Consider the following 16,238-nt stretch of genomic DNA (forward strand, 5'->3'; position numbering starts at 1 on the left):
TCCCCGGGGCGGGACTCCGAGAGCCGCACGTCTAGCGCCCGCGGGGTTGGCGGCCGGCTGGGCTAGAGCCGCGGTCTTTGCTGTGGGACCCCAGCGCGGCCTCGCGAGTTAGCTCGCTTCGCCGCCGCCCTTCCGCCTCGGGCCCAGTCTGAGCTCCGGCACCTTCCAGGCCGGCGCCGAGCCGAGGCGGGAACGCGGCCGTTTTGTTGAGCGTGACGTAACTTTCTGTGAGGAACTGTGGAGTGTGCCGCCTCGAGGCGCTCACCTTTCACTCTACCACAAGGTAAATGTCTCCCGCTGCCCTAACTACTTAAAGCGTAGTCCCTCCACCCTCGGGATTCCGTGACCAGTTTACTGAGCCGCCCAGAGATAAACTGCACTTAGCTCGAGCGCGCCCACTGTCTGTGGTACCTTAGGAAGTTCCCCCAGTCGCGGTCGCTTCTCCCCGAGGTGCCGGCGCCCAGGGGCCCCCGCTTTGTTTCGCTATTTGGACGGGTTTGGAGTTTCCCTGCGGGGAACTCGCCTGAAGTGTTTAGCCCTCGTGGGCCCCCCGCCCGGGGAGCGGGGCCGGCGGCCGTGCGGGGAGGGGCTCTCTCCGGCCTCCTTGAGAAAAGGGGGCGCTGCCCCGCGAGGCCCGTTCCCAGCCGCCCAGGAAGCCTGGGCCCTGGACGCCCCCCGACCCTCTGTGGCTTCCGCCCGTTTGGCCGCATCGCCTTCAGGAGTGAAGTCTGGCCGGACGGCCCGTATTTCCCAGCGACGTGATTAGTCCATCCTTGAAAACAGTGCCTGCGAGGGGGAGAGCAGGACGTTAAAACACCTTCTTTGCGGTCAAGACGGAATATCGAATTTAAAATAGCATTAATGAAACCGCTCTGGTATACGTGACATAATTTCATCCTTTACCATAGATTTTAAAATTGGAGCTACCGACTGGTGCATAGTAATGGTGGCACTTACTGTATTTGAGTGTAGAATTCCACACACTTTAAGTATACTAGTGAATCAAAAGAATCCTCAGGTTTTCATCTCAATTCCCATTCAGTAACTGTAGTTCGATTTACACTTAAGAAAGAAGCACACCAAAATACCATTGGTTCAAAAAAAGATTACTTTCTTTTGGTGAATGAGAAAGCACACCTTTATTTCCCCTGTAAATTGTATGTAATGAGGAATAAAGCAGTTGGAAAGCACTGTTTCGGATTCTAAAAAGAAGCAAATCAAACAAGAACTCAAAGGTCCTTCTTATATAATGAGATGCCGTAAAGCTACAAACCACAAAGGATGATGTTGCCTAGTAATACTATAAAGGTAAAGAGTCACACGTTTCAGATCGCTTAAGGCTGAATTTACTGGGTTTTTACAAACACATTTTCTTTTACTTTTGAATTATGAAGAAGGTGAGGTTCACGTACATCATTTTTTGTCAGCAAGCTTTCAGATTTCTTCAAAGAGAGATTCCTGTATTGACAGAGGAAAAAAAAAAAAAAAACAGTGTTTAAATTATTTCAGAAATGAAAGTTATCCACAACAGGTAGCAAACATATATAATCTAGGACACAATAACAATAGTGACGGCTAATGATTAGTTACTAAACTGTGTGCATCTTCTCAGGCTTGAAAGGAAGCAGAAACAAAGATTTTTTCCCCCTGAGGAAGGGAAGAGTGTGGAAAATCTATGAGTTGGGAGAGATGTGGAAATAAGAGTATTGGAGGGAAGGTGGGCCAAGACTAGGGTAGGCAAATCAGGTGCTTAGGGCTCCTTATGTTTTGCACCCTGGCACCTCACACACCTCACCCTAGCCTAGCCTGCTGGAGTCTCCTGCTGCTTTAGGAGGTGGGGTGGAGGTGCAGGCACAGCAGAGGCACTTCACTGCTAATAATGCCTGGCTAGTTGCCTGCTGAGTTGCCCAACAGTCAAGTTCCAAAGAAAGGACTGATGTAACAAGACCAGCCACTGCAGGCCACCCCCCTTGTCCTATCTGCTGCCACTCTAAGCAGCCTCTCTGAATCCTCTGATGACTCTAGAGTAGTCCTGATTCCTGCAAGAAACCAGTATTTGCAATTAAATTCAAAATGGAAGATGAAAATCTTCAAATTTTTAGTAACAGGTACCTTATTTAGCACTTCGTAAGTGCTAAGTGCTTTACAAAAAGCACTTTATTTTCTCATTTTGTCTTTACAAAAACCCTTTGAGGACTTTACATTTACAGTTGAGAAAAATAAAGCTCAGAGGGTTGAAGTAACTTGTCCAAGGCCACATAGCTAGTAAGTGGCAGAGACAGGAGTCAAGCCAGGCAGATTGACCCTAACACTTGTGCTTTTTACCATACTATTCTATTTACTATTTGTAGGGTTCTTCATTATTTGCAAAACATTTTTTGTATCTGTTATCTCAATAAAGGGCATACTTTAACTTGACTCCCTATGAACAATCCGAATACTATTTTTATAGTATGTCTTTCTTTGGAGTTCTTGTCTAATCTGATTTTAGAGTGCCGTAGATTTTATTTCACTGAGCGTGATGTAGGTCTTAAAATCATACTTATCTTTTTTCTAAATGTGTCAAATAGTTTGTCATCTTTATATTGTAAAATAATCACACATACCAGTGAAGAAAATATATTGTTTTGTTATATAGCTATATCAATGGGTTTTATAGAGTTGGTGCTTTTTTTCACCTTTCAACTACTTCCCTTATTGTTTAATTAAGGTATAATTTACAGACTTAAATTCACTCTTTTGAGTGTATAGTTCAGCAGTTTTGATAAACATTAACAGTCATGTAACTACTACCACAATAAAGATATGCAACATTTCATCACCCCCCCAAAATTCCCTTGTGTTGACCCTTTGTAGTCAACCCCAGGTCCTCAGCAACTACTGATATTTTCTCTCTATAATTTTGCCTTTGCCAGAATGTCATGGAATCATACAGTGTGTAGCCTTTTAAGTCTGTCTTCTTTATTTTATTATATCTTATTTTATTTTTTTTAACATCTTTATTGGAGTATAATTGCTTTATACTGTTGTGTTAGCTGCTCCTGTATAAAAAAGTGAATCAGCTATACGTATACATATATCCCCATATCCCCTCCCTCTGCGTCTCCCTCCCACCCTCCCTATCCCACCCCTCTAGGTGATCACAAAGCACCAAGCTGATCTCCCTGAAGTCTGGCTTCTTTTGCTTAGCATAATGCTTTTGAGGTCTATCCATGTTGTGTCATGTATTGCTAGTTCATTCCTTTTTAATGCTGAGTAGTATTCCATTGGATGGATGTACCACAGTTTGTTTATCCATTCCCTAGTTGAGAGACCTTTGGGTCGTTTCCAATTTTTGGTGATTTTGAGTAAGCCACTGAAAACATTAGGGCTCAGATTTTTGTGTGAGTATAGGTTTTCATTCCACCTGGGGAAATACCTAGGAGTGGGACTTCTGAATGTGGTGTGTGTTTAACTTTGTAAGAATATGTCAAACTATTTTCCAAATTGGCTGAAGTATTTTTTGCATTCCCACCAGTAGTGTGTGAGAGTTCCAGTTGCTCCATGTCCTTGCTAGCATTACTTGATTTTTTTTCTTCTTATTCACTTTAATGGACATTTTTAAAGAAAAAAACTTGATCCAATATTTAAAACATTTTAAAAATCAGATGATTTCACAGTCTAGATATCTTGCTTGCTAGCTAGTCTCATTTCTCACGCTCAACATGTCTGCCTGGCTATACTGTTTTGGAGCCAAGTAGCTGCAGGCTGCAGTTGCCTTTAGTTGGACATGTGCTCTCCAGTTTACCTCAGTCACATTCTCACCTGCTTCCCTTACTTACTTTATCTGCCTGTACTTGAGGGTGTTTTTGAGACCCCCTTGCAGTGTAGTTAAGAGCTTGGCTTTTGCAGTCAATGACCTGGATACAAGTCCCAGCTCTGCCTCATGGCAATCCTGTGACTTTGGGCCCCTCTGACTGGGCTTCTGCAACACTCATTTTCCCCATGTATAAAATGGGGCTGATAGTATTCTTATCTCAAAGGGTCCTACTGTGTTTTTTTTAAATTAATTAATTAATTAATTTTTGGCTGTATTGGGTCTTTGTTTCTGTGCGAGGGCTTTCTCTAGTTGCAGCAAGCGGGGGCCACTCTTCATCACGGTGCGCGGGCCTCTCACTATCGTGGCCTCTCTTGTTGCGGAGCACAGGCTCCAGACACGCAGGCTCAGTAGTTGTGGCTCACGGGCCTAGTTGCTCCGCGGCATGTGGGATCTTCCCAGACCAGGGCTCGAACCTCTGTCCCCTGCATTAGCAGGCAGATTCTCAACCACTGCGCCACCAGGGAAGCCCCCCTACTTTGTTTTATAATTTGTTTGGGTAATGAAGACTAAGCTTTCAAAGTATACATTTTAAAATGGAAAATAACTAATACAATTTTTATAACTTAGATCTTACATAACTCTTGTTCACAGAGTAAGCCATTGACAGAGTTGAGACTAGAAGTCACAAAAGCGAGCTTACACTGTTCTAAAGAAACACTTTGTTGCTCACCACTATTGCTTTTTTTTGAGGGAGGTGGGGGTTGTCCTAATTTCAAAGGGTTCTTTGAGAACTGCAAACCAGAATCTTAATGTTATATCTACGTTACTGATACATAAATTTATTTTGCATATAAAAGTTAATTAGAGGTTAGGTTGAACACAGCAAAATTAAAGACATTTAGAGCTTTGCAGATGAGTTTATATAAGATCATTCCAGAGTTTCATGACTAAAAGTCTTATCTAAGTTTTAAAAAATTCTTCTTGAAGCACATAGGAGATCTGTTGTTACAACTGTTCAAACATAACCTTAACAGTGGTAAAAACAAATTATTTGTACTGTTTTTAAAGGTCGCTTTTTAACTCAAAGAAACCTAATGCTTCCATATTCTAACTAAAGATAGTAGGTATTTTATAAATAGTTAAATAACATACAGTGAACATTTCCTATGAATTATGGGTCCCAGGGATTCACATTCCTTAAAGGTATCTGAAGCTAAGGGCATTCTAACCCATCTAGAAAGTTATTATTTTTACATTAAGAAAAGAGATGAATTGACTCTATTGACATCGCTTAGGCTTGAAAGATAGTTAATCAAGTAACAGTTTGCTCTTTTCGTTGTACAGTGCTGTATTCTCGGTGGATCTTATTTACAATATATAACTGCATTTAATGTCTATTTTTAAATTACTAAGGCTCAAGTACCTCCTAGCATGTTTGAAAAGAGAGGAAACATCTGTCAGAAGTATTTACTGTGACAAACATAGAAAGAAGCAATATGTGCACATTTTTTGTTTAATACATATGTTATTTTTAATTGAACAGTGAAGGCATTTGTTCAGAATCAGCCTTTAAATAAAAAATAGTGTTGAACTAATCTTTAATTAAAGTGTACATTGATAGTATCAAGTTCAGTTTGAGGGTCAAAAGCAACGTCAATGAGTCTGACTTTTTCCTCCCTGTAGGGAAAGCAGGCTTGTGTAAATATACATGAGCACAGACTGCATGCATTTATAAAGGAGGTGGAAAACATTCCCCTGTCATTGGACAGATTTTGCTTCACTGTGTTCCACATAGGATACAGGCACAGCTTTCAGTGTGTATACCGTAAAGGAGTGTGGGGCACATACTTTTAGCGTCTTGGAAGAAGCCTCTAAGCTCCTTTCCACCTCTGAACAGGCTCCCCACCTCGAGTCTTAAATATAGACTGTAGGGGACTCTTCTGCTGATGCCAGCTCATTATCCTCCTTCAAGTAATTAAGGGAAGGAATTGGTTTAATCAGCTTTTTTAGAAACTACAAATCTGTTCTTTACATTTGGGCCGCATATTTTGTTTTTAATACTTTACTAACCTTCTGATTTTATCCTCATTGTCTCTTAGCCTTACACTATATTAGTAAAATGTTAGCAATAGGCATAGCCTAATCATCTATTATCATGAGCTTAATGAAATTCCGTAATATATTTGGTCATCCTTTATTAAAGAGAGGTAGAACTGATATTCCCATTTAATAAGACTTAGATCATTTGTGATACCAAAACAATATTTTGGCATGTCCTCAATGAAAATGTTACATGAGGAAATAAAAAATATTTAAAAGAAAATGTTTATGTAATACTTTTTCACATTATAAAACTTAGGAATCAGGAATGAACATAATAAACTTCACTGATAGTGGCAGAAGCAGGGCATTCTTTATTCTCACAGGAACCCCTCTATTCTGCTGGTTTCTTTAGGTAGCCTATCTTAGCAGTACTTAGCAGTTAAAAATGCATTTAGCTCTGTGTTTAGTGTTCCTAGTTAGGAAAATGAGAATATAGTGATTTGTCAGTGCAGTCCTAGTGACTAGAGTTTTGCTTGGGGCTATAGAATATGTGGTATGTGCCATAGCTCGCAACTGATCTAACAGTGTGTGTAGCAATGTACAGATTTACCAATATTGTTTTCTGAGGCTATGTTCATTTTTATTGTTTTCTTTTCCACCTTGATGATATACTAGCAAGACCTTTCAAAATGCTTGGCAAAGAAACAAAACTCAAGAACACTTGTGGAATTGACGTGAGTTATGTAAATCTTTAAGAAACTGTTGGGGTGCTATGAACAAACTGGCTATGGTTTTGATGGCAGTGATAATGGACATAATCAGTAAGGCAAATTCTCACACAGCTTCTGTTTTTTGTGTGTGTGAATGGAGAGGAGGCAAGACCAAAACTAGGACTCCTTATATATCCTATCGCCTCTCCCCAGATAAAGCGTTTTCCAGACTCATAGGACTCTCTCTCCCTTAAGCCTCTCCTGGCAAGCCTAAGCCACTCTTCAGGGAATGGGAGTAGGATAGTGCAGCACTGTTGTTCATGGGTCTTCTTCAGGAGGGCTCCATTAAGGAATGCTAAATCACCATCCCTTGACTGGACCCTGCAAAGAGGGTCTCGTGACAAACGCACGTGACCTTCATCAGGCAGTTCTGGAAAAAGGAAATCTACTCCAAAGTACATCCACTGGCTCTGATTACTTTCTCAATGAAATACGCTATTGCCCTTTATTATATTGTAGTGACTACTATGGTATGATTGGAAAGATCAATAGAGCAATCATTGTGTTGATTATAAATGAAGAAAAGTTGAATGGATAATTTGTAGGATGTATGAGGATCTGGTTTATAATGCCCATAGCATTTATCACAATATATAGTAGTGGTATCACATTTGACTCTCACACTAACTTGTTGCAAGATCTTTGAGATCAGGACTATCTCATTTGAGTTTTTATTATATTGAGTATTGTCTGGCATACAGCAGGTGGCTGTTAGTTTTATGAATAAAGGAAGTTATTTTCTGGTATGATTTATCTTTACAACAGAGCAATAACATCTTTTTTAAAGCTGAAAAAAAGCAATTTTCTTCTCATTAGGAGACTCAGAGCTGATTCATAATGAGCTAAATCATGTGTATACTCAAGGTTTAGAATAGTGATTCTTAAACTATTTTTTGGATCATAAATCTCTTTGAGAATCTAATGAACCTTCTAATGTATCCTTCAGGGACACCAGATTAAGAACCTTTGGTTTGGAGAAGTGGTGAAAGTAGCCTATCTCTGTTGTGCTCTGGCTTCTCCTCCTTTCTGCCACCAGATGCCCTGCTGTAGCCATCTACTCACTAATGGACCACCCATTATCATCTGGGCCTCGGGCTCCTTTGATATGATCCCTGCTCATTCAGACATCTTTACATGCTGCTTCTGGGACTTTCCTGAGTCACCTGCCCTACCTCAGTAGGTGTATCTAGTCTGTGACTCCCAGCTCTTCCTGAATCAACCCTTCCACTGCAACTTTATGACTGTTTGGGCCGATGAACAATAAACTCTTTTTGTGTGTGTGTGTGTGCTTGGTCAAGAAGAATTGAGAACAGAGAACGAGGAGACAGACGGAGGGCCTCTATTCCTCTGTGCTGTTGACAGTGAGGGTGTCCCATCCTCCCCCCAAAAGATAAATCACACACAAAAATATTTGAAAGAACCTACCCCATGTCTTCAATAATTTTAGGGTTATCTTCTTGGGAGCTTTCTGGAGATGCATTTCCATTTGCAAGGTATCTTTGTGTATCAGAGAAAAAAACTAATTTTGGCTTACCCACCTGTGGGTAATAAACAGGAACTATGTGATGCATTGTTTCAAAGTTACCTGTAGCATACAAAGAATTAAAAGCATTCTGCTTTGAAACTAATAACTAAATTGCAAACATGGAATAGAAAAGCATTAGGCTATCTAAAATTATGTTTTATGAAATGGAATTAGATCAGGTTATATAGATCCACAAACAAAACCAATAAAAAATTAATATCCAAGATAAAAATATCCCAGACTTTCATACATGAGAACCTACACAGGAAAGTTTATGGTCAACTCTCATAGACAAAATGGGTATACCAACATTAATATAAATATTAACTGCCCTTGCATTTAGCTGTTATGAGTTTATTTTTTCAGTGTGTTTAACCTCTAGGGAGTAGATTAGTCAATTATAGTTTTTGTAATATGTTCATACCTTTATTTCCACACTTAACATTCCACATCATTTCCCTGTTTAAAGATCCTCCTTCCTTTCCAGCAATGATTTCCTTTTAAGTGGAGACTGCCTTATTCGCCTCTAATTCCCAGGGCCTAGCATAGTCTTGGGCACATCGAAGATGCTCAACAAATGTTTATTAAATGACTAAATGAATATTTCCATCAAAGCACTACAAAAGTAAATGCTGAATAAAACAAAACGAGTTCAAACAAAAAAAAAAAATGCTGAAGGGCATTCAGATATTTTGAATTTTGTTAAAGTGTTTTGACTTTGCTTCTAATTTTGAGCTATATAGTTGTGTGACTATATTTAAGACAAGATTTTTTTATTGTAACATCCTTGAAGTCTGAGGTAATTTTACCATATAGAGCTCCAAATTTATAAGCTACCAAAAATATGTAGTCAGGAAATACAAAAATGACTATCTTCCTAAGAATTCCTGTTCACTTATAATGTATTTGGTTGTACCGAGGTATCTTTAAATGGTTCATCTTAGCTCTTCTAAAGACCTGAAGGTATATTGTAGATTTAAAAAAAATACACAATATATCTTCTAGACTTTAATTCATTCTTTCCATTTCTCCTGAGTGGCAATAACAGACACTTTACATAAAGACTATAGTGTAAGCTATTGGCCACATACCTAAGAACAGAGTTATTGCGTGTTACATACGTGTATCCAGGGATATCACAGGTTGTAAGCCTGGGAAGCTCAGAACTGTACCATTTGTTTGAATGGGGTTGGCAAATGTGTGTAGGTGGTGAGGAAGAAGGACATCTATAGATGGCCAAGAGAGAATAACTGAGTACTCCTGAGGAAAACTCACATAATTTCTATTACCGCTAGTCAGCTTTCAATTTCAATTTAATTTTAATTTAATTGACCTTAAAGTCTGTTTTTCAATATAGTAAATCATATAAGCTATTTGAATACTTTTAAAATTTCAAAGTTCTTTCATAATATAGTCTCATTTTTCTCCCTAGTTCCTTTTTGTTTATAAAAATTATATGTTTACATATCACATATTTACACATTTGCAGATTTTTCTAAATTCCCACCAAACTGAAGTGAATTTCTAAGTAGAGCAGACATTATTGTCCTTGTGTCCAAGCATGATTCAGCCAATCATCAGTAGAGTGGTCACTAGAAGCCAAATCTGTTTGATGAAGTCAGATAACTGATTAATCACTGTCTCCCTGCTATCTTTGTGACCTTAGACAAGTTATTTCATCTTTCTAAAAGTTAGCTTTCTCAGCTGCAAAATGGATATAATAATTATCTTTCCCACAAGTTAAAATGATTAAAGCAATAGTATGTATAAATATCTGAAATGTTTGGCACAATAAATATTAGCTCTCTTTTCTTCCCTTGCCCCCTCTTCTTGGCTTCCTAGACTGGAGTGCTTTCCATTTTAAATTATTAATGATTATCATGATAGCAACTACAACAAGGTATGAAATGATGCTTCTGTACTATATAACATTCTGTATGGCTTTTTTAAAAAATTGTGGTAGGAACGCTTAACATGAGATCTATCCTGTTTATTTTTTAAGTGTACAATAAATACATTATTGTTGACTCTAGGTACAACTTTGTACAGCAGACCTCTAGAGTTAATTCATCTTGCTTGACTGAAACTTTATGCCTGTTGATTAGTAACTCCCTGTTTCTCCCACCGCCCCCAGCCCTGGGCAGCCACCATTCCACTCTTTGATTCTACGAATTAGACTATTTTAGATACCTCATATATGTGGAATTATGCAATATTTGTCTTTCTGTGACTGGCTTATTTCATTCAGCATAATGTCCTCAAGGTTCATCCACATTGTTTCATATTACAGAATTTCCCTTTTTTAAGGCTGAATAATATTCCATTGTTTGTATATACCTTATTTTCTTTATCCATTCATCTGTCAGTGGACATTTAGGTTTCTGCATCTTGGCTATTGTGAATAGTACTGCAGTGAACATAGGAGGGTTAACATGTCTTCAAGATCCTGATTTCAGTTCTTTTGGATAAATACTCAGAAGTGGGATTGCTGGATCATACGGTTATTCTATTTTAAAATACTGAGGCACTGCCATACTGTTTTTCACATTGGTTGCACCATTTTGCATTCCCACCGACAGTGTGCAAGGGTTCCAATTTTATCCATGTCCTCACCAACATTTTTTTTTTTTTGTCATTTGATAATAGCCATCCTGACAGGTATAAGGAAGTATCTCATTGTGTTTTTTTTTTTCTTTTAAATATTTATTTATTTATTTGGCTGTGCTGCGTCTTAGTTGCAGCATGCAGGATTTTTAGTTGCGGCATGCAGGATGTTTTTTTTAGTTGCAGCACGTGAACTCTTATTTCTTAATTTTGTAACAAGGATTCTAATATTAATGTGAACACAAAATCTTAAAACACAATTTCAGAATTCAAAAGTTACAAATATTCTCCATTCCATTCTATAGTTATGTTCCCTGGAGCATTTATACACACATGCATGTACCCACAAACCCCCCTTATTTCTGGTATTGTATTTTTTGCTGAGTAGAATATTCCCTTTGCTAGTAGAAGTGATTAACTAATGAATGACAGCCTACTTACTTATGTATGAGTTACTTATATCCTCGTTCTTACTGTTCCTTTTTTTGCTGATTTTCTTGGCATCTTTGGATGCTTTCCAATTCATTAGGAATTGTCTTTCCATATTTTTAATTTCTTTTCCATCAAGGAATTCTAGAGAAAATATATATGTTAAAAAATGTAGTATATAAATGCTATAAATGTTATGTATCAATACAGCATGAATATTATAAACACAATATATAAATATTATGTATACACATACAATATATATACCTCTGGTTTAGGACACATGAACAGCTACACGATAGGCTGAAATAAATTTATTTTTAGAATACCTTATTTACACAGCATCTGTTTTTGTTGAGCTTTTATTTATTTTTAATTATTTTTTCTGATTTCAAAAAGAATATGTGCATATTATAAACAACTGAAACATGATGGAAAAAACATAAAAAGGCTCTGTAATTACTATCCATATCTCTCCTTCCCATCACTAACAAAGGTAATTATTATAAACAGTTTGATGTTTGGTCACCCTTCTTGGATCATAAAGTATTTTAAAAAACAAAAACGTCATATTCAACAAAAATTAAATATTATCTATTCATTTAAATAATTCTATGGTTATTCATAGGAAAAAGTAAAATATACTTTATGTTAATTTCAATAGGAAGTTTTATATATGTAACATGGTATTTTAAAAGTACATACATTAATAATGCTTATTATATCCTAAGATATAGGATATAATAGGAATAATCGCATAGCCGGCCTCTTCGTTCTATGAAGTGAGATTTCAGCTATCTTTACATTTTGTTTTTTTAAAAAGTTTTGACAATTGAGCATACTAAATTACACAAATAATTTTGTGTGTTGTAAGATTTGGAAAATTGAAAGAAATGGAGAAAACAAAACATTGCCTGTATTCCACAACCGGAAATAATCACTGACAACCACGGATAACACTTTAGTATATTTCTTAGCATTGTTTTGTTTTCTAGGTGTGTATTGTGTGTATATGTATGTATTATATAAAAATGGAATTCTCTATTTATACAGTATCACATCTTACGTTTTAATATTGTATTGTGAGCATTTTACCACGTCTTTCTTTAAACACGATTTTTAATGACTGATAGTATTTCCAAGTACAAATATACGAGTAATTTACCTTTAAAAATATACATGACTGTTCTTCCTGTGTATTCTCTGTTTCCTACTCTTGGCTGGTGGGGTAAAGGGTAGGTAAGGTGTGACTCTCACATACGTGTTTTGAAAGATCGTCTTGGATGTTTCTGATATACCCTCTGTCATCCCCTCTTTCCCCCAAGAGAACCACTGTACTAGCATTATGATTAACCAAGGTTTACTATAGCTATGAGCTTTGTAGTGGTTTTGCCATACGTTAGTTTTTATACTCAAGTACAGCATGTCATAGAAACACTCTCACAAATCTCCTCTGTGAGAGGGCAGTGCTTATCTCTCTGATGCTGTATAACTTGGTACCTATTGAAGAGCATTGGTCCATTTCCCCTTATATAGTGCAGATTCAGGAATGTTATTATTTGTACGGATCTCATAAAAGGACTCCCCACCTTCTCCCCTTTCAAATGAAAGGAACTCCTGTATGTTCTTAAGGTGCCATTTAGCAAGTGTCAAACAATGAAAACCTTGATCAATTTTATCTACAGAACCAAGAGTCTCTCCGGATCTTCAGAGGATTTGTGCCAGTGAAAATTTGGCAAAAGGCCAGCAAGTTCTACACATTTATGACTAACCATTTTTGTTGGTTAACAGCCACATTTTCTTTTTAAAGAAAGAGTGTCTGATGTTTTAATTAATTATTTCTGAACAGCAGATCTTTTTCATGTTTTATTTCTCAATTTTAACTTTTGCTTTTATTAAAATATCAAATTTAAAGTTGACCATTTTTGTAGATCCAGATGTCATATTCATATTTCTGAAGGCTTGCTGATAAATTAACTAAAGAGTTAACCACCTCTCTTTCTCTAAGAAAATCATATTAATATAATATAAACATGTACCCAGTGATTTGGACACCAATATCAGTCTATCTCTATATTTCGGTTTGAGACAAACAGGATTTCTGTTTAGATCCATTTTCCACAGCTTCATCAACTTGTTCAGTAAACACTCCAAATCCTATAATTAGAGAAGAAAAAAGCAAGACACAGGTATTTCATATTATCAATATTTCTTTCATGTCAGTTAACTGTTTTTAAAGGTAACTGTTTTCCATGGAGTTCTAGCTCAGTGCCAGGTACCTAGAAGGTTACAATAAATGTTTTTTTGATAAAATAGTCTATACTAATAATAGAGAGGACTAAAGATGAGGCAAAAAGTAAGGTCCTGAGTTGGGGGCCACAGAACTCTACTCTGTCACACTCCCTTAAATGGACCCAACTTGCAGCTCAGAAACCACTTTCCCTCTGGCTCTCCATGCTACAGAAGATGCCCTGTTCTTAGTGGAGCTTATGGAAGTTTACAGATTAAGGCCATTATGGAGTAGTTAAGTAAGCAGTCCATTGACATTGCAAGCAGTATATATTGTTGCTTTTTCTTTTTAAAAATCTGTTAAAAAAATATCAAAGGGGAAAATAGGAGAAAAAAAAAACTTGTGTGCTTATCACCCAAAGATCACTTTTAATATGTATCCTTCTAGTTTTCTTTTTGAGCATAGGGATTTCCTTTTTAATTGTCATCATACTGTAGGTACAGTTTTGTTTTATGTACATCATAAACATTTGCATGTTCTAATAGCTTATAAGAAAATCAGCTTATTGATATTTAAAGGAATAATTAAGTTATTCCATGGTTGAAAATCCAAATAAATGTGAGAAAAACAGATTGATCGCCTTTAAGAACCAGCTGTCTCAGTTTGCCCTCTTCACCTCCTCTCTCTCCCTATTTGATTTTTTTTTTTCAATCCAGTATCACTGTCTCCAATGCCTTTTCTGTCATTCCTTTTCTGCTTTCTCCCCTTCCTCATTTTTTATGTGTATATTTTACTTTACTATTTTAAAAAACTAATTTATTTATTTATTTATTTTTGGCTGCGTTGGGTCTTTGTTGGTGTGCGCGGGCTTTCTCTAGTCGCGGCGAGCAGGGGCTACTCTTCGTTGCGGTGCGCGGGCTTCTCATTGCAGTGGCTTCTCTTATTGCAGAGCACATGGTCTAGGCATGTGGACTTGTAGTTGTGGCATGCGGGCTCAGTAGTTGTGGCTCGCAGGCTCTAGATCGCAGGCTCAGTAGTTGTGGCACATGGCCTTTGTTGCTCCACGGCATGTGGGATCCTCCTGGACCAGGGCTCGAACCCGTGTCCCCTGCATTGGCAGGCGATTCTTAACCACCGCGCCAGCAGGGAAGTCCCTTAGCTACTATTTAATGGAAGTGAAATATACTTTATACCTTATTTCTTATATCAATATATGCCCCAAACTTAATCTGTAAAGAATTACTCAAAACAAGTAATGGAAAAACTTTTTCTACTCTATAGCCCATGATTGATTTGTAAAAATTCAATGGCCACAGGTAGAAAAAAAAAAAAAGGAAAAATACCTTCAGTAGGGCAAAAACATTACTTTAAAGCAAATGTTTTGCTAATATTAATAATAAATACTGATAATAACTAATTCTGTGGAGAGCTTTCTGGTTTTCAGAGCACTGCCGTATATGTGATGTTGTACACATCCAGGAGGGTTGCATTTCTTTAGAATATGGGTATGAGGATTTCAAAGTTAATAAAAGTTCCAGAGGATAGCAGCAGGCAAACACCTATGATTCTTTTATCTGTTTTCCTCATGCCAAGACCAAACTTATCACAGGGTGTAAGGGAAAATTGGGAAATACAAATTATGGATTAATTCATACATATTCTTAATTGCAAAGCTGAAAGTAATTGATAATGCATTGCCTGGTATTTTTATTTCCCATAGCATTTCCTCACCTTCAAAGCTTGATACCATTCAGCTTTGTATATCCATTTAATTTAACTATTTGTACCTTCCATCTTATTCTTTGCTTGATCCATGTTTACTGTTGCTTAGATATTTCATTTTTCCATTGTTGGAAATTTTTCTTATGATAAGACTGCATTTACTCTTTAGGTTTTAGAAAATATTTTTTTTCTTACTATGAAGCTTTGACAGCAGTTCCCTTCTATATATTAAAAATCCTTCCCAAACTTTCATATCCAGGAGGTAACAAATATGGAACATCCAGATATGTGCCTGCATCTACATGAAGAAATGCTGTCTTTTGGGGAATAATTAGAAGAACATTCAGATGTCCAGAACCCACTGCAGAGCACTTTAATCTTGCTGAGACCAATGTCTTTGTATATAAAATGGTGTCTCGAGTTCTGCCTACTTCATTATTCATCAATATTTATTGAGTCATGGGCTAAGTTCTGTGCTAGACTGTAATGTATTCAAATAAATAGTTTATATGAAAAATATAAGGACTTGTTTTAAAAATATACAGGCAACCCTAAACTTTCTGACATTCTTCTTACTATTTGACCTTAGGCAAGTCTATATCCTCATTTATAAAGTAAGGATAATTAGGATTAGTTGTTGTGGGATATAAAGTGCGTGGAACAAAGCAGGTAAAGAATAAATGTGTTAATTCTCTTCCTCTTTGCCTGCTCTGCCACCCCTCAGCTAATTCCCTTTCTCTTAATTTTGGTCAACAGAGAGCAAAAATTGTTGTAAGGGAGAATAAGCTTCTGATCCACTGACAAGTAATTGACTTCGTAAAAGAAAGCTCTCTTCAGAAGTTGTAACTTCATCCTTCAGTCCTGGGCCCTGGATTATGCCCTCTTCACAGCATTTGTTCCACAGCTTTTGATACAGCCATAATTATTTTATGTGAGAGTTTCACTGTATTTCTCTTAGTTTAAAAAGCTCTAAGGAGGAATTGTGCATTGCATCTTTGTACATCGTTGAATATGATGCCCATCATCCACAAGTTAATAATAGCCATAAAAGAACTTTAAATTTATATAGATAAAAAGAATCCTGTAGATTTTTGTTAATTGTTCCTCACTTGATAA

General features: G+C 37.2%; 2 protein-coding genes across 4 annotated transcripts in view; one reads left to right on the forward strand and one right to left on the reverse strand.

Annotated features, from left to right (window-relative positions):
- CSPP1 (centrosome and spindle pole associated protein 1) overlaps positions 1–16,238 on the forward strand; it is a 220,981-nt gene that overhangs the window by 22,523 nt on the left and 182,220 nt on the right. Inside the window, exon 1 of one of the 2 annotated variants that reach the window (XM_082433603.1) lies at positions 58–283. The exons of the other annotated variant lie outside the window; for it this stretch is intronic. The gene's annotated coding sequence lies outside the window, so the exon portion shown is untranslated. Of the gene's footprint in view, positions 1–57; positions 284–16,238 lie in introns of those variants that run through there. 2 annotated transcript variants of the gene reach the window in all.
- The window catches only part of PPP1R42 (protein phosphatase 1 regulatory subunit 42), a 41,879-nt gene continuing 25,942 nt past the window's right edge, over positions 302–16,238 (reverse strand). For both annotated transcript variants that reach the window (XM_082433703.1, XM_082433702.1), the window contains exons 5-8: positions 13,210–13,327; positions 11,183–11,314; positions 8,038–8,197; positions 302–1,458 (exon numbers count right to left, since the gene is read on the reverse strand). In XM_082433703.1, coding sequence (XP_082289829.1) covers positions 1,347–1,458; positions 8,038–8,197; positions 11,183–11,314; positions 13,210–13,327 — 522 coding nt within the window. In that variant the 3' untranslated portion in view covers positions 302–1,346. The remainder of the gene's footprint in view (positions 1,459–8,037; positions 8,198–11,182; positions 11,315–13,209; positions 13,328–16,238) is intronic.

The sequence above is a fragment of the Balaenoptera physalus genome (assembly GCF_965194825.1).
Source record: "Balaenoptera physalus genome assembly, chromosome: 17".
NCBI lineage: Eukaryota > Metazoa > Chordata > Mammalia > Artiodactyla > Balaenopteridae > Balaenoptera > Balaenoptera physalus.